This window comes from Protopterus annectens, chromosome 8.part0 (assembly GCF_019279795.1).
Source record: "Protopterus annectens isolate FY-2018-M chromosome 8.part0, PAN1.0, whole genome shotgun sequence".
Classification (NCBI taxonomy): Eukaryota; Metazoa; Chordata; order Ceratodontiformes; family Protopteridae; genus Protopterus; species Protopterus annectens.
In genome coordinates, this window is record NC_056741.1 from 1,836,877,230 (window position 1) to 1,836,896,611 (window position 19,382).

At 40.9% G+C, this 19,382-nt stretch overlaps 1 protein-coding gene across 2 annotated transcripts in view; it reads right to left on the bottom strand.

Moving 5' to 3' along the window:
* DRC7 (dynein regulatory complex subunit 7) overlaps positions 1 to 19,382 on the bottom strand; it is a 1,455,099-nt gene that overhangs the window by 1,313,497 nt on the left and 122,220 nt on the right. For both annotated transcript variants that reach the window (XM_044081324.1, XM_044081326.1), the window contains exon 3: positions 5,238 to 5,412. In XM_044081324.1, the coding sequence (XP_043937259.1) occupies positions 5,238 to 5,412 (175 nt within the window). The remainder of the gene's footprint in view (positions 1 to 5,237; positions 5,413 to 19,382) is intronic.

The window sequence follows — 19,382 nt, forward strand, 5'->3', positions numbered from 1 at the left end:
AATGCCAAGCCTGAGATGGATCTAGGGAGCCCTAGTTCCAGAGCCAAAACTCTTGAAGGTGGCTCAATCCTGGAAGCTATCTGACTAGGATCAGAGATTGACATTGGAGCTGAACTACTTACAGACGATGCTCCTAAGGAGAGAAGAGGATCCACAGACTTAGGATCCGATCCCATCCTATCAGAGTCAGCAACAGTGGCCCAGTTCAGACACTCAGATGGTTCCGCATGTGCCAAGAGCCAACTTCATCAGAGAACTTACTGGAGTCGAGAAGGAATGTAACCTTGGCTACAATGCAGACCTACCTTGGGTTAAAAATGGATCAAAAGGCTCTGATCCAAGAAGACAGATTGGAGAAGGAGCTATTAAAAACTGAGGGGGAGAGGCATGCTTGCCGGATCCATTGGTGTTCAGTGACAGGAGTACCCCCAACTGAATCTGGGTCTGAAGGAAACTCATCATCTTGTCCACATCTGCTTCAGTGAGGCTCCAAGTGGATCAAAGTTACCTTGTGGAAGATGTGGAGGCAGGAGACTTGGATGGATATCTAGGTCTATCCTGTAAAATAGGAGACTAGAGCCAAGGAGTAACAGGTTCTGGTGAAAGACTGGGTGACATAATGGATTTGATGATTATGGCATCTGAAAATACATCTGGATCTGAAGATTTGGAAATCTTCACTAGTGGAACAAGGCCCGATGAAGGCATTGGGTTCAGATATCTCTTTTTAGAATACTTTGACTTGTCTTTTTCTGTCTCCTTGTGTTTTTCTTTCTCATCAACCATTCTGGAAGATGAAGAAGAAGAAAAAAGGGAAGAAGCATCAACCACTGACTTATCTGAGGCTGAAGAATACTTATCTCCTAAGGTTGACTGCAGGATATCCTTCAAAATAAGTTTGTTTCCCCTTTCCACTAATGCTCTTTGCCCGAAAGCTTCACAAATTAAGCATGCCACCTCTACGTGAGAAGACCTCAGACAGTAGAAGCATTTCTCACGCATGTCAGAATTGGGGAGCTTCTGAGTACAAGCAACACTTATTAAAGCCAGATGGCTTATTTGACATTTTGACCCACAAAACCTATATAAAAAAGAATATAGAAATATAGATACAGTTTTTTTATATATTTATCCTATAGGTAGAAAGACATATGTATATGTATATATATATATATATATATATATATATATATATATATATATATATATATATATATATATATACATATACATACATATATATATATACCTATACATATACACAAGCACACACACACACACACACACACACACACACACACACACACACACACACACACACACACACACACACACACACACACACACACAAAAATATATGTACAGAAGAATATCTCTAATAAGGGAAAAGGGAATGGAGTTTACTTGTCTAGCCCAAAAACTTCAAATGTTTTTCACAAAACCCTCTGAGCACCAAGATCTGTTGTACCTCTTTAAGTGGCAAATGAGATCTGAGGTAGCTTGCTCTCTTCACAGGGATTATGGATAGGGGGAAAAGCTTGAGCGCCAGATGCAAAGCTTGGATGTGGCTGTAGCCAGATCTGAAATTGGATCGGAGACCCATCTAATGAGGAAAGGAAGGAAATAACATCAGATCTGGAAGATAGATTGGCTTAAAGTAAACTTGGAATCCACTTTAGGTATAAAAAAATGGTTAGTTCTCAAAGGAACCCGATCCCTGTGGAAAATGAGATAGGGTTGACTCAACATAAAAGCTCCAGCTTAGATATCCTTCTTACAGAGGTCAGTGTAATCAGTAAAACAGTTTTCCATGTTAAGAACTTCATGTCAGCCAGGTCATTTGGTTCAGATACAGCAAGTGTTAACTTTTCTTACACAAAATTAAGATCCCAAGGAGATGCAACCAGTTTTCTTAGAGGCCTCTTTTGCAAAACTCTTTTCAAAACATTTTGTCATGAAAATGCATTGAAAGAGCAGGATCCATGGGCAGACATGCTGAAATGGGTGATTAAATGAGCCATGATACAGGAGTAAGAAAGACCATAAGATAGTAACACAAAAATATTGAAAAAAAAAAACAGAGGACAACTAGCCCTGGTTATGCTGCTGTCATCAACTAGAAAAACATGTACATTTGTTCATAAATGATTTGTAGTAGCAAGAGCTTTCTTGCCTCTATTAGTTCCTGCTGCACTTCCTCAGTAAACAGGTGCCTAAAAGGAATTAAGCCTCTAGTATCCAGGCAATCAACTGAAGTTGATTAGTGATGGGGTGCATCAAATACCTCTGTTCTTGTCTGAGAAGGTTCAGCTTGAGGTAATTACCCCAGGCCATTTCCAAAAGAAGGGAGAACTACAGCTGCCTTTGGCCAGAAGGACCCACCACAATGATCTTGGGGGATTACTTCTGAATCTTCAGAAGTACCCTCAATATTAGTGGAAAGGGTGGTAAAGCATACAGGAACATTCCTGTCCAAAGAAAAGAAAAGTCCTCTATCTTCTTGCCCTTCTTGCACGCAGTCCTGGAGCAAAATCTTGCCAGCTGATTGTTCAAAGAGAAGGCAAAGAGATCTGCTTGAGGACCTTCCTACAGATGGACTAAATCTTGGAAGACCTCTGATCTAGTTTCTATTTGTGAGGATCTCTCTTGTCCTGCTCAGCTTGCTTTGCCACACAGTTTTGCTCTGATGGAATGTAGGATGTGAGATTATGTTGTGAATTTATATCCCACGCTAACATGCCTAGTCTGCACAGAGGGTATGACCTGGCTCCCTTGCTTGTTAATATACCTATCACATGACTGAGGTATTGTCTACAACAACTTGAAGAAGTCCCAGGTACGAAAGATGATTCAAAGAGTGGAGTGCCTTGATCAGGACAAGTATCTCTTTTTTACATTTTTGTGTTTGCATCTGTTGTTGGTGTCCCACACACTTGAACTTTTATCCCTCCTGAAACTGCTCCCTAGGCAAAGTCTGAGGTGTCTGTGGTGACAGACTGCTTTGGAACAGGGGAGGAAAATGGAAGACCTGGATTTGGGATTGCTGTTGTCTCCACCAAGTAATTTCTCTAATGACAAACTTCAACACTGTGATCTGAAAAGACAATAGGTGTTGCTGCTGGGACCAAAGAGACTTCAGATACCACTGTATCCTTCTCATGTGGCGTCTTGTCAGAGGTAAAATGAAAATCATAGAAGTCATGATATACAAAATCCTGAGGCTGTCCTCGCAGTGACCCAGGTCTGAGGGGAAAACACTAGAAATACATCTAAATATAGATCTATTTTTCCTGTGGAAGAAAAGCTCTTTAAACTCCAGTGTCTAGATCACATCCGTGAAACACAATCCTGTGAGAAGGTGTTAAAAAGACTTTTAATGTTCTCTTGGAATCCCAGCTTGTGTAAAAAATCTCTCACCTGAGAGACAGATTTCTGACACTTTGAAAAAGACTATGCAAAGATAAGCAAGTCATCTGAATATGAAAAAATGTGCATTCCCTGTAGCCTGCAATGAGCTAGAATTGGGCTAAGCACTTTCTGAACACACTTGGTGCAGTGGACTGCCAAAAGGATATGGCCAAGAACTGATAATGTGATCCAGTCACACAGAAACTTAAGAAACCTCTGAAGTCTGGATATATAGGAATGTGATTATAAGTATTTTTTACCTCGAGTGTTACCAGGAAACTTGAATGAGGAAGAACAGGTAATAGGTTGTGAAGTGGCATCATGTTAGATTTGGCACTATCACAAACAGGTTATGAAGAAAGATCCAGAACTGGTCTCCCAGCATTCCTTCTTTGGCATTAAAAACAACCTTGAATAAAACCCCTTTCACAGCTGGGAAGGAGGAACTGGTTCTAACATTCTCTGCGACAAAATGTGATGAAAGACAGGTGGAAAGGAACGAACGAGTCTTGTCTGAAGGATGAGGAATTACCCACCGGAAAGGAGGATTTTTCTCCCACTGCCATCTATAACCTTGAATGATCTTCAGAAATCGTTTTTCTGAAACTATCTGTTGCCAAAGAGAAAAATGAAGATTCAGACTTTCTGAAAGTAAAAAGGGGTTGCCATGGTGGAAGGGGGGTTAAAGTCTCTTAAATAGTCATTTTGACTTATCAGACTGTCCTTGGTTTTGGGAGTTTCCAAAATTCTTCTTGTAACCCCTTGTAATTTCTTCTTAAATGCCTCTTTTGTCTGTATTTTGTTGAGACTGTTTGTTTTGTTTTATTTATTGCCAAAACTTGATGAAGAGCTACAGAATCCCTTGGAAATTTTGGAAAAGTAGGGCTGAAAAATCCTGAAGATTCCCTATCAGCTTACCCCTTTCATCACACTTTTTGATCACTTCTGCAGTAGGGAAGCCAAAACTAAATCTCAGTCCAAATGGGAATTTAAAATCTCATTTTAACATCATCTGGGAGGTTCTGAGAACACAGCCATGCAAACCTCCTCAAAACACTAGCAGTGGTCATGGCCATAGCCCTTGAAGAAGTATCACCAGAGTCATTCACACACAGTATACACTGAGTAGTGACTTGAACAATAGAAGCAATTCAATTATTTAAAGCAGATTTTTCCTTACAAGAAGAAACTGCAGACAAAACTTTCCTCATGCTTTCACAATTAGTCAGGACAAGTCATAACTTAGGAGCTTGACAATTCAAAATTCTGAAAATCAAAGTTGCAGAATCATATACTTTTTCCCCATACTTATCAATAATCTTCCCATCCTTATCAGAAATAGTAGGATTGGAATAAACAAAATGCTTAGCAGCAGAAGGATTAAGTAAAGATAAAGCAATGCTAAGCGCTGCTTCTGAAAGACAGTGACAATTAACCAAGCATACCACACCTTTTGGGAGGAACTTCCATGAAAGTTTTGAAATAAGTCATTTGGAATACAATGTTTAAGAGTACTTTTATTGAGGTCTCTTCAACCACTTTGGTGTACTAGGATAGAGTCTGACCTAAACTACTTGACTGAGTTATCTACTTGGCTAAGTTATCTTCAGCCAAGTTAGTGTACTAGAATAAACAGTCTGACCTAAACTACTTGGATAAGTTATCCTCAGCCAGGTTAGTGTACTAGGATAAAAAGTCTGACTAAAATACTTGGTCATTCTGAAGTAAGTATTTCAATTTCCAGTTCATAATTAACACAAAATAAATGTATAAGAATGCCAAACAGTACTGCTACACACAAATGATTGATACAAAATAAAACTCATTACCTCCACTGAACACTCATTTAATGGAGTAAGGAAGAGCACCTTCCGATCCCTGTAGAGATGAGCATATTGTTTTCGGAAATTTTCTGCAAAAGCCAGCAAGAGCTTCTCCTTATGAGAATTTTCTCTGTATGAAAGTGGAAACTCAGATATTTTCATCAGTGGATCATCCGTTTCTCTACATGACATCAAGCAGAAAAGAGCAAATTAAGAATAAATTGATAAATTCGTCTGGCATAAACCAATGTAAACAAGCTGTGTGATTATTTCAGTTCAGTTCAAGAACAATAACCCACCAGCATGTTACCAAATTACTTACTGTCAATGACAGCACCCCACTCTTATTACAGCAATTAAATTAATTGAATGTCAGCACAGTGTACCAACTCCACCCCCCCCCGCCCCATGGTCCTGCATGTGTGGGTGTCCACCTTTGGGTGTGGCTTGTATAACTAAGAATAAAATTAATCCCGATAGACAGGTAGGTTTAGCTGTTCATAGAATCACAGGATCATAGAAGGTTACTAGGCTAATGGTCCTGAGGCCCTTACAAGCCTAGCCAAGTTTTTCCCTCGTGTAATGGTGCTATTAGCAGACCTAACTCAACACCTGCTGCCCTTGTCTAGAACGGACACAGGTAAAACTCCAGGGGGTAAATTTGCAATTCCCCATCCAATTATCCAGATTACACCTGAAAAGGGTCAATGAGGGGCTCCATTTCAACAGGATTGGTAGCTTAGTCCAGAGTAGGGGAAGCCTGTGGGAAATGAACCTGTCTCTCCAGCATGTCCTGTTGATATAATTTCTCATGTTGAGAACACTAGAGCAGGTGTAGCGAGTACCATTTGACTTGCTAATGTGTAGCATTTCCATCAGGGCAGGATGCAGGATTGCCCTATAGGCTAGGCAGACATCACCCCTGACTAGTCTGTATGACACAGAGTATAGACAGGGATTTTATTCTATCAGAATAAGACAAGCGTTGGACACCTTGAATTTTCTTTGTAAAGTATCTTTGAGGTCTTTTAAATTAGTGGAGATACCTGGTGAGGTACATACTAAAAGGGGGATAATACTTTATAACTGTTCTGACAAGGGAGGAATACGAGGGTTATAAAAAGAAGTTACGTATTTACCATAATGCTCCATCTGTGTTGTCCATTATCATTCTTCCTCAACTGATGAGTTCAGATCCAGTCTATTAGATGCAACTCAGCCGTTGCAAAAGTTTGTGGCAACTTAGAACTCTCGTGCCTCTCCCTTACCCAGAAAGCACAGATCGCAATTACCTCAGATCTTATTTGCTGCTATAGTATAAAGTAAGTTATTTTCATATATAAAGTCATACAAGTAAAAAAACAGAAAAAGGTCCAGACAAGGCTATATCTGGAGCGTTATTATAGTTAGAATATATGACATTTTTATATGCATATCTACTCGCTCTTCCAGAAAAATTATAAGGATGGTAGTTGGTGGGTGGGGAGTTGAAAAATGAAAATGGGCAACACAGATGGAACATTATGGTAAGTACATAACTTCTTTATCTGATGTTATTAATTTTCATTCTGTCGTCAACTGATGGGACAGACTCCCCAGTTACCTAAATCCTAGGGTGGACTCAAGGAAGGATATTCCTAAGCACAACTGAGCCAAATGATGCTCTATTTCTTGACATCAAATCCAATTTGTAATGAATGATAAAGGTATGAGGGGGATGCCCAAGGTGCTTTCACACATATTTTATTCATGGAAGCTCTTGAATGAAAAACAGAGGAAGCTATGCACCTGGCTGAATGAGCATGTATCTGCTCTGGTAAAGGAATATCCAATTTTTTTGTAAATAAAGGTGGTGCAGCCTGTAAGCCATCTGGCTAGGGTGACTTTGGACACTGGTTTACCCAGTTTCACTTCCGCAAATGAAACAAATAACTGATCCATAGATCTGACGTCCTTTGTTCTATGTAAAGAGAAACACAGCTGCCTGTGCACATTCAATAAATGTAATAAATATTCACCTTTGTTCGATTAATTTGGAAAGAAAACTGGTAAACTGATGGACTGGTGATACTATTTTGGGCAAAAAAGATGTATAAGTTAGTAGTGTAATCCTATCTTTATGAAAGCTTAGATATGGGGGCTTCTCGGACAAGGCCTGAATTTCTGAAATTCATCTGGCAGAAGTAATGGCCAACAATAATAAAGTTTTCCAAGAAAGAAATTTAAAACTACAGTCATGTGCAGATTCAAAGGGTGAATGGATCAAGGCTTACAGTACCAGGTTAAGATCCCTTGGAGGGGTAGGTTCTTTAAATGGAGGTTTTAAAAGGAGTCTGCCTTGCAAAAAGGTTTTACAAAGTTTATGAGAAGCAAGTGAGTAACCATCAAATCCACTATGGAAATGAAAAAGGGTCTATATTATAACATCGAAGTCTTACAACTTTGAATGTTATAATATCAAACCCTATTCAGTGAACGCTGGAAATAGCGAAGCTGCAGAACACCGAATACTTTCCTAGGGAAAGTATTCAGTGGGCCGTTTCTGCAGCTTTGCTATTTCCTTGACTGTGGAGCAAAGGTTACGGACCGGGGTTAATGTAAGTGAGCGAACAAAGGTGAGTGTGCGATAGGGAGCTTAGGGTTAGGGAGCAGGTAAGGTGAGTGTGCGATAGGGGCTTTAGGGTTAGGGAGCAGGTAAGGTGAGTGTGCGATAGTTAGGGACCTAAGGGTTAGGGTTGGGTTAAGGTAAGTGGATAGCTAGTGGTGTACATATGGTTTAGTGTAGGGTTTTGTGAAGTGTATGTGTGCAGATTATTTATTTTGGTGTGCTTGTGTTGTGTGTATTTTTGTCAGAACAGCAATTTTTTTTCCCTGGGAAAAAATTCGCTATTCTGACTGTTCAGTTTTCTGGTGTTTCACTCTAATGGGTTCAATATTATAACATTCAAAGTTGTAAGACTTCAATGTTATAATATAGACCCATGAGAAATTGATGCCAACTGAACATTAACTGTTGAAGGACTCACTCCTTGATTAAAAAGTATTGTCAAGAAGTCGAGAATGCTATTAATCGGGGCAGAAATGGGGTCTATATAATTTTGAACATCCCAGTTTATGAATCTCTTCCATTTACTGGCATAAAGTTTTCTTGTATATGGTTTAAGGGAAGATAACAAAATTTGTTGACCAGGAGATGAGAGCATAGGTTGTCTGGCTATTGCTGGAAATGGAGAATCCAAGTTGTCAGCTTCAGATTGGGAAGGTTCGCATGAATCATGCCTGTTGGGTGAGACAGCAGACCTGAAGCTGAGTCCAGAATCCAGGGATGATGAATTAAATGAGGCCATATGAAGGTAAACCAAATCTGTTGAGGCCAATAGGGTGCAATGAGGATGACTTTGCTCTTCAACCTGGTAGCTCTCTGTAGGAACTTTTGAATCAAAGGAATTAGGGGATAAGCATAAAGTAGACCAAGGGGCCAATCGTGGAGAAGAGCATTCCTCTGTGACCCCCCCCCCCCGTGGGGGGGGGGATTACGGCAAAGTAGCTGCTGCACTTGCTGTTTAGTGGAGATGCAAAGAGATCGTAGCAAGGCTGGCACCATTGTCGGAAAACCAGTTCCGCTATGTTCTTGTCGAGGGCCATTTGTGAGGTAGTAGGATGTACCTTTTCAACTTGTCAGTTAATACATTATACTTCCCTGAAATATGCATTGCTATAAGAAAGCAGTTGGAAGAGATCACCCATTGCCAAACCCTGAGCCCTTCTTGACATAAGGGGCAAGATCTGGTTCCCCCTTGTTTGTAGATGTACCACACCACCGACATGTTATCTGTTTGAATTGCAAATGTTCCTGAAGGGAGACTATTCTGAAAGGCCTGTAACACTAGAGACACTGCTCTCAACTCTAGGACACTGATATGTAAATTGGCCTCTTTGGGGGACCACATGCCTTGGATTGTCTTTCCTAAGTAATGTTCCCCCCACCCCAGCTGGGAAGCATCCATGGTAACAACAGCCTTGGGCCGAGAAGGGGTGAATAAACGTCCTTATCCAACCTCATTTGACTGAATCAACCACAACAGATTCCTTTTGCATATATTGGTGATTTGTATCACAGCAGATAAAGAAAGATGAAGTACTGACTACTGTTAGGCCAGCATCCACTGAAGAATTTTCATGTGATATCTGGCTAAGGGTAGTAAAGTTATTGCTGCCACCAATGATCCCAAAGCTTGAAGGACCAAGCGGGCTGGGATTCTGGTACTGGAATGTATCTTCCTCACTTGCAATCTTAATGTTTAAACTCTGGAGAGGGGAAGTAAGGGTATAACTGATTTTGTAACAAGCAGTGTTCACTGGTTATAGATGAGACTTTTGGAAGGTTATGGTGATTCCTAGTATAGCACATGTCTGGACCACTTTTTTGTCTTGCCATGATGAGCTGATGCCTGGTAGGGGTGGGAATGAGACAGTCGTCTAAGTATCGAAACACTCAGAATCCTTGCAGTCTCTAGTGAGCTGCTACCACTGCCATGGACTTGGTGAACACCCGGGGGGCTGTGGTGAGACCAAAGAGCAGAACTCTGAACTGATAGTAACTGGATCCCGAAAGTGTAAAAATCTTGTGCATTACCTGTTTGTCTTTATCTGATAGTATGCATACTGAAGATCTATTGAGCACATCCAACTGTCCTTTTCCAAAAAAGGAAGAATGAACTGGACCATGACCATGTGGAACTTGGTCTTTCAAATGGATTTGTTTAAGAAATGGTCCAGTCCCCTATTTTCTTTGGCACTAAAAAGAATCTTGAGTAAGTTCTGGATTCTATCTCGTCTGGGGACCTTTTGGATAATGCTTTTTCTAGAAGCTTTTGAATTTGAATTACTGCTTGTTCCCTCTGACTGGGTGGAACATCAGGGAATTTTCTTGAAATGGGAAGATAAAGGGAAAATGGTATTATATAACCTCAGGAAATGATCCTCTGCACCCAAGTATCTGTTGTTAGTTCTAGCCAGGCTCTCTGGTGCAGAGACAAATGATTCCCGATTGCCTCAAGAGGGAGACAATTGGGTCTCCATTCAGGAGTGCTAGAAGGGTTTACCAAAGAACAAATCCCTGGACACTTCATTCTGTGGGCCACCTCTGCCGAGAGGGTGGCGTCTACCATTTGAGTACCCCCCTCTGCCCCTGGACGAACTTCCTGCATGTCAGTCCTGAAAAGATCCTTCGGATTTTCTGAACCACATTTTCCCACCACCTCAGTGATTCCTTGAAAATCATCTTTTGGGGATGAAAAAATGTACACCCATGCAGAAAGGGTCTTTCTATCCTTCTCACATTGACAATGTTTCTTTTACCTTGAAGCCAAAAAGAGACGTGGCATCAAAAGAAGCAATGAAGAACAAAGACATAAAGGGCTCCACAAATTCATATAAGCGCATCCAGGTGTATCTTCTTATAGCAACGCCTGAACCCGCTACCTTGAGGCTCCTTCTGCTACATTAGAAATGAGCCTCATAGAGGAGTTGCATATCAATTGCAAAGTAGCCAACTGAGACATGACAGATGCTTTCAGCTCTTCAGAAACAGATCCTGAGTGAGTGATAGCTCCTTAATCATATCCTTCAGTAGCCTTGTGAAATGTGCCAAATAGTTCAAGGACCTTAAGGCAAAGGTCGCTGAAGCATAGACATGCTTCCCAAATATGTCCGTTGCCTGAGACTCTTTGTTGGGGGGATGAACAGAGGAGTTTTCTTCTGTGAGTTCCTTCTTAGTGGCCACCACCATGACCATGGCATCAACAGGCACAACTTGGAGCAAAACTGTTTAGCCTCTGGAACTGTCATGATTTTATCAGGCTTCCTGAAATTGGCTCAGTGGTGTCTGGATCCTTCCATACCTATCATGTGACCAAGTTAGTGATCTCATTGATGGGAGGGGTCACTCAGGAGGTATATGGGCTGGTACCGAACACCTCCAGGAGTACAGATTCTTCAGACAAACGATTGCTGGACTTCAAGCCACATCTCTGCTTCAGGATTTCTAGGATGTCTCCAAATGAGACATCATCAGGAGGTGACCATGAGGGCCATCATCAAAATTTGTATCTTCAGTGACAGATTCGGGGGACTTCAAATGTTTCCTCTTACATGTTTTCTTCTTAGGGACCTCTTCAGTGGAGTACTCTGGGGAAATTGGGATACCCTGATGGGAAACCTGGGGTTTCAGTACAAGTTGCCCCTATGGAGAAGAGAGTTGAGACTCCAGACACAGAGATAGGACAGATGTATACAGAGCATCCAAGGGGGTAGACACCATCTGAGCCAAGGGTGCAGACAGGGCTCTCTCCATGGCCACAAAGACAGATTGCCCATGCAAGGGATAAAATCCAGGATCTGAGACAGCATGTCTCTGATCCATGATCCCACCCTGCCCAGAGGACAATCCACTCGAGGCTAAAATCAGAGGTGAAATGACCATTGCCAAGGCTCTGAGGTGTAGAGACAGCTCTGAAAACCTTGAAGTCGAATTAAGCACCTCAGACCCAACAAGATAGAATTGGCACCGAGAGCTCTCCTGATCTGACTAAACCAAAGAGCTCAGAGCAAGCCTTGGAAACAAGGATAAAGGTATCCTCAGATCTGAACCCGACAGACCTGGGAGGCTCAGATCCAAGGGTTCTGAGACCTTAGAGGGAGTCGGTGGAGGAACTGATAAAGAGAGAGTAGTGGATGTACATATCTCCTGACCCAATGGGGTAGGAGCTGAAAGGATAACTGACTGGCTCTGCGTTGAGAGGATCTTTCTCACTAACATCTCCACATCCTCTTCTGTAAGGCTTCTGGAAGAGTGAATAGATATCCCTGAAGGAGATTTTGGTCTCTTTAAAAGAGAAGTCGGGACCCTGGATGGAACAAGGTCCACTGAGGGTGAGTTTCTGGTCCTGGGTAAAACATCCGTAGTTCTTTTTGTCAGATCAGAGGGGGGAGGGGTCTGATCCGATGTGCATTTAAATTTAGGAATTTTCAGATCCGTAGAGACAGTCAGGCCCAAAGACTCACTCTAAAAATGTCTCTGATCTGAAGAAGCAGATTGGAAATTCATGGTCTTTTTTTGGATCTGAGGTATCTGAGGAATCTGGAAAAGATCTTTTAAGAGACTTCTCCAAAGCCTTAGAAGAGGCTGTTGAGATGCTTGGAAAAGTTTGAGACACTTTCATTTTTTTTTGAGAAGCTCCAGTTAGTGCCTCACTGAAGAAAGATAGAAGTAATCCTTTTAAAATTAGCTCGTTCTTGCATTCAACCAGGGCCCTTAAGTTGAACGCATAACAAACAGAACAGCTTTCTTGAAGGTGGAGGGGCCCAAGGCAATACACACAAAGCGTATGCGAATCAGAAAGAGGGATTTTCTGACCACATTTACTACATTTTTAAAGCCTGCCAGGGTTTTCTCCTTTTCCGACATCCTGAAAAAAAACAGATGCTAGGAGCAAAACACCAACAGCAAGAACAATAACAGCAACACAGAAAATTGTAACTATAAAATCTAACAGTAAAGTATCTAAGATGATGTAAAGATATACTATATTTGTTTGAAAAAAAAGGAAAGAAAAACTACCTAGAAAGGTAGTTAAGAGCAATGACAAGCTTAGATGACAGAAAGAGGGCAAAAGGGAGAAAAAATTACTAAAGATAGTATTATATAGAGTACAGCGATACTCTAGACAACTAGGAAAAAACAAAAAGTAAAGGATTACTAATTAGAAAAAAGCACCTATCTAAATCTTAAAGCTCGAGAGTCTATAACCACATCTTATGCTGTGAGGCAGCAAATGAGATCTGAGGTAATTAGGGATGGTACTTTCTGGGTAAGGGAGAAATTCGAAAATTCTGAGTTGCCATGAGCTTTTGCAACAGCGGAGTCAGATCTGATGGATCAAAACCAAACCCATCAGTTGAGGACAGAATGAAAACTGACAGCATCAGATCCTACTTTTTCCTGGAGGCAATGCCCTTTATTAATAAGATGGGCAATGTAAAAGGCTTTCCTTACCATTGAGGAAACATAGTGGTCAAAGGAGAGGTTGCTGTCAACCTATGTGCCCAGATTGCTTACCACAGCTTAGGTACTTAAGGTGTTGAAGGTGTTGTTGTTAATGTGGTACTTTGCAGGGATGTCTCCCTTGCTGAAGGAGATGATGATGATGCACTTTTTTGCATTTAACTTGAGCCCGTGACTTTGGCACCAATCTTTGGCTTGTGTAAGACCTTCCTGGAGGGTGTTAATGCCACTACGGGATTCAATGACTACACCCAGTTTGCAGTCATCTGCAAACTTTGCTAGCCACACTCCCTTTATTTTGGCCTGTACTTCTGAAAGGTAAATTCCAAACAATAAGGGCCCCAGCATAGAGCCTTAGGGCACTCCACTGGTTACTCATCTGGAGGTGGGTGAAGAGTCCCCCATTTTAACTGTGTGTGTTCTATTGGTGAGCCAGTTTGCAACCAGCCTGACTATATACTGGTTTACGTTCAGCTAGGTACGTTTATCAATGATACCTTAGTGTGAACTGGTGTCAAAGGCTTTCACTAGGTCCAAATAGGCAGTATGCACAGTTTTGCCCTCATCCAGGGCTTTGGTGACTGTCTTTAAGAAGTCCACCAAGTTCAGTAGGCATAATTTCTGTTTGATGAAGCCAAACTGGGATGGGTTTTGCATTTGGAGGTCTCCTATATCCTTGTTGATAAGGTGCATGATGATTCTCTCCATGGCCGTGCATTTGAGGTGGTCTGTAGTTTCCGGGGACAGCAGAGGAACCTCCTTTGTGGAGGGGGATGAAAGTGGCAGTTTTCCAGTCTGCATGAACATACCCAGTGCTTAGACTGTGGTTAAACAGGGTACCCAGAGGTGCAGTTAACTCTTTATAAGCAATTTAGGATGCAGCCTGGGATATTGTCTGGTTCCATAGAGTCCGTGATTTTAGCCCTATAAAGGGATTAAGGACTTAGAGATTACGATGACAGGGGACAGAAGTTGTCAATGAACCTATCTACCAGCAGGTTAGCAATATCACCATGTTCAGTATATGTTGCCCCATTTACAACAAGTTCTGCACAAATCTGGGATTTTCCTTTGAGGCTGTGGATGAATCAGAAGAATGTCTTATGATTACCCTTGGCTAGGGTGGCCAATTAAGATTTGTAGTCAGCTTTGTATTTTTTCACTAGGTATCTAATTTGCTTATTTAGGCAGAGGAGGGAGCTCTTTGAGTTTGGGGACCATATCTTGCTGCTTTTAGACAGCAGTTTCTTTCTATTGTTATATAGCATGTTTATGGCGGATGTCCACCAAGCAGGTTTGTTCTTTTGTGAGGAACTTACTTTGATCCTGTTGGGTACAGCTGAGTCAATGCAGTTTTGGAGGTGTTTATACAAGGCTTTGGTGTAAACCTCGGCATTAGGGGCAGGAGTTGTGAAACTAGTAATATTGTCTCATAAAATATTGCAGTTAGCTTTGGAGAAACCTTTTAGTCTACTTTAAGCTTGGGGAGGATCAGACGTGATTGTTACTTCTAGTGCGACTTACCTGTGGTCAGATTTCACCAGTGATGACTGTATACCTGGGGTGGTACAATGATCACACATGTTCATAAGTACAACATCCAGAATGTTTCACCCCTTAGTGGGGGGTGTCAACTAACTGTTCCAGGGCATTTGAGTTTACAAAGTTCAACAATCTCTGCGCAAGTGCATTGGTACAGGTGAAGTTAGACCAATTATTGATGGGTAGTCCCAAAACTAGAGTGTTTAGTGGTATATTGAGTGACTCCTGGAGGTCCAGGTAGGCACTGTGTGTGCCCTGTTTCATGTAGGGGGTCCTATAACTGGTGATAATTTTGTTAATTAATCAACAAATACAGGGAAACTGTGATTTGTTAAAAGATAATACCATTAGATGACCATAAGATAAAACAAAAGACAGTTAACTCCCACAGAAATAATGGCAAGTACATTTCAGCAATATTCCTTGACCTTTCTAAAGCTTTCGATGTGGTGTTACATACTAAACTAATTTCAGTCCTTGCTGTCACTCTTCTTATGTGCACTAAGAAGACATTGAGGCTTGGGCATTTGTTTAAGTAGTTTATTGTATACAAATACGTCAGGATAGATGGCAGGAACATTGAACTTAAATGGACTATTTAACTAACTGACTGACTACGTACTTACATGCTCAGACTCTGGCTGCTCACTCAAAATGGCACTCTTGCTTGCACGTGCTCAGTACTTATATGCATGCGCTGACTCATTGGAAAGCTTCTTAAAGGTATTTCACACACACACTGATCTACATCCTCCATCTTTACTGAAATGTCTCATATAAACAATGACATTTGAATAGGCATGCAATTATACAGACACTAATAAAGAAAAACAACAGTCATGTCCATGTTGCCGTGTATCTGGAAGTAGGTATCGAGATGATACCTGATCTCATGACATAATAGTTAGGATTGGGTTTAGCAATAGGGACAGTTACTGGGAAATGTTCTGCTTGAGGAATTTCAGGGATTTTTTTCACGACTGGGGCTTGCTGACTGCCCTCTGGAACAGGAACAATGTAAAAGTCATTTTGAGAACTAAAGTCCTTGTCACAGGCAAGATGCTGTAACACTGGTTCGGACACTGGTAACAAATGCTTCCAATTTCATCTGAATTCCATTCCTTGTGATTCTACAATGGATAGTCTCGGCTCTTGACACAAACTTTTCACAAATCCGATGCGATCAAAACCTTTCAACCCCTGCATCCTCACTATCTCCCCTTTTTAAATGAACTGAGCAGTTTGTTAGTTTTATCATAGAAAGACGTCTGGGACAAACACTTTAACAGTTGGGCTTTTACTATTTTGCTGTTCTTAGTACTTGGAATGAATAAATTACTACTGATTGGTTGTGTGGTTCTGGTTTGTCTCGACATAAGTCTCTGGGCAGGTGAACCAAGATGTTTATCACAAGGAATGTTTCTGAGACTTAACAAGTTGAGAAAAACATCAATATTGTCATGTCTGGATTTCTCGAACAGCTGTTTTGCACTTTGAACTGCATGTTCAGCCAAGCCATTTAACTGAGGATATTCAGGACTATTTGTATTATGAACAAAGTGCCACTTTTCTGCAAATTTCTTTTACTGCTGAGTAGTAAACTGTCAACATTGCCAGAAATAACTCTATGCGGATTACCATGGACAGAACAATGTTGCTTCAACTTATTAATGACAGTACTGTAAGTTAGCTTGGGAAGCAGTTCAATCTCGAACCAATTAAAATAAGAGTCTACTAACACCAAGTAATGTTGACCATTCCACTCAAAGATATCTGTGGCTACTGTCAACAAAGGCAGTTCAGGAATCTGGCTTCAGTGAAGTGGTTCTTTTTGTTAATGAGGCTTTATACTATTACATACTGAACAAGATGAAAGTACTTTCTCAATATCTTTTGACATAGAAGGCCAAAAGACTAGACCTCTCACACTTCTTTTGGTAGAATCAGTTTCTGGGTGGCCACAATGAAAGGACTTTGGAACAATCACCTTAGGATCTTTCATGATGATACCATTGACTGACAAAATCTCATCTCTGTGTGGAAAATAAGGTTGCACTTCTACTGGTAAACAAGATTAATTTGAAGACCATCCTCAACTGATAAAGTGGTTAAGCTTCTGGCGAATTGGATCTGAAGTTGTGTGAGTTCTGAGCTCATCAAGATGTGTGGAAGAAAAATTTCTTACTTCTATGATCTCAAAATCAAGTTTCTCATTGTTATGCTGTTCTGTGTTTTTCTAGGTGATATGGATAAGGTATCAGCAAGATAAAGAAGTTTGTCTTTTCTAGGTGATATGGATAAGGTATCAGCAAGATAAAGAAGTTTGTCTTTTGTATAGACAAGGTTGAAAATGTACTTTGGCAATTTCAGCATCATGCGTTGCAGTATAGCTAAAGCTGTATACATACGATTTCTCAAAATAGTGACAAGAGGTTGGTGATCAGTTTCGATCTGGATAGGTCGAACATAAATATAATCATGAAACTTCGAACATGCAAACACAATGGCCAAAAGCTCTTTCTCAATCTGGGCATACTGCATCTTGGTCTGGGTAAGAGTTCTCAAAGCATAGGACTGGTCTACCCTCATGAAGAATGACTGCACCTAGATCAAATTTAGAAGCATCACAGGAAAGAGGAACTGGTTTGTGAACATCAAAGTAGCTGAGAGTTGGTAGGTTAGCAATTTTCTGTTTCAGAGGATCAAATACTCTTTGGTGCTGTTCTGACCATGACCAAATAACATCTTTGCGTGTCAGCTCTCTGAGCAGTGCTGAAAGTTGGCTTAAATCTGGAATGAACTTGCCTAGATAGTTGATCGTGCCAAGAAAATGTTGTAGGGCTTGGACATTGTCTGGAGCTGGCATCTCGAGAATTGCTGTTTGCTTGGAAGGATCTGGTCATAAGTCTGAACTGGTAAACAAGTGACCAACATAAGGAACTTCTCGTAGCATGAACTTGCACTTGAGGATTCAGCTTAAGATTCACTTCACATGATCTTTCCAGAACTTTCTTGAGGTTTCTGTCATGTTCGACTTCACTACTGCCTCCTACTAGAATATCATTTACTATAATAGCAAATGGATAGCCTGAAAAAATGTATTCAATTGCACGCTGAAAGATTTCATTGGCAGAATTTATTCCAAATGACATTCTCAGAAATCTGTTTCTTCCAAATGGTGTACCAAATATGGTTAACAATGAAGATTCTCGGTCAAGCAAAATTTGCCAAAACGAATTCTTTGCATCGAAGACAGAAAAAACAGTGGCATTTGGCATGAGGGCAGCAACCTCTTTGACTGTGCATATTGGATGATGAGGTCTTTTTAATACTTTGTTCATATCTCTTGGATCAATACAAATTCTGATATCATCTGAGCTTTTCTTATGAGCTACTACCATGCAGGACACCCATTCAGTTGGTTCTTCTACTGTACAAATTACTCCTTGCTACACCATTTTGTCTAGCTCAGCTTTGACTCTGCTCTGCATAGCTACTGGAGCTTTCCATGCTGGTCTGATAACTGGGCTGACCTATGGGTCTAATTTCATGGAGTACACAACTGGTAGTTTGCTTAGCTTGTCTGCAAAAATATCAGCATACTCAGAAAAAATAGTTTTGGTGAAATTTGAACTGTTGTCATGCAGGGTTACATGGTGAACTTCTTTATTAAGTGAAAGCAGTCCCATTTTCAAACTGTCTCTGAAGTCTAATAATGACTGCATGTGTTTCTTGACTATGAAAAATTGCAAGTCATAGCTGTTCCCAGCAGAGTAACATGAAAGCACAGCCTTCGGTTTGAATCTCTTTACCACCATAAGCAACAAGTTTTGCACACTTTGTTAAATCAAATTGTTCTGCAGCTTTTACTCTAGCAAACATTTCTGCTGACAAAACATTGCACTTTGAGCCAGTATCTGCTTTGAGCTCTACGGGACTCCCATTAATCCAAGCAGTACAAAAGATCTCATCCTTTACCCACAAATCTACTGCACTGACTGGCTCACCAAGCACAGACATACCATCACCTTAAAAAATAGGGTCACAACTTTCTTATTGGTCAACTTGCCTCTTGGAGTGCCGTCTTTTAATAAAAGAATGTGCTTTGTTTGATTTACAAAACCTTTTGAAATTAATCCATGTATTGCAAGAATGGGACTGCTGACCAAAGGCTAAGCACTTTTCTGTTTTGGGTTCGTGATTTCCACCACAATTACGACAGTTGACTATGAAGCTGGGTGGGGGCACATGTTTTGACTTTGCTGACTCACCCTTGTGCTTCAGTGAGCATGCTCTGGGATTTCTTGGAAAGACTCAGGGTTTCCCAGGGACTGTTACAGGACCTGCAGCAGCTGCCATGTACTTGGGCCTGTTTCTTTTAACCACGTGCTACATACTATCAACATGAGTTTTGTCACTATGCCTTCTGCAGCTATTCTCATTTGTAATCATACTTGTGTGCTTTTCTGTACGTTCATATATCTGACAAATCTCAATGACTTTATTTAAAGTTAAATCACGGTCTCTAAGCAAATTCTTTCTCA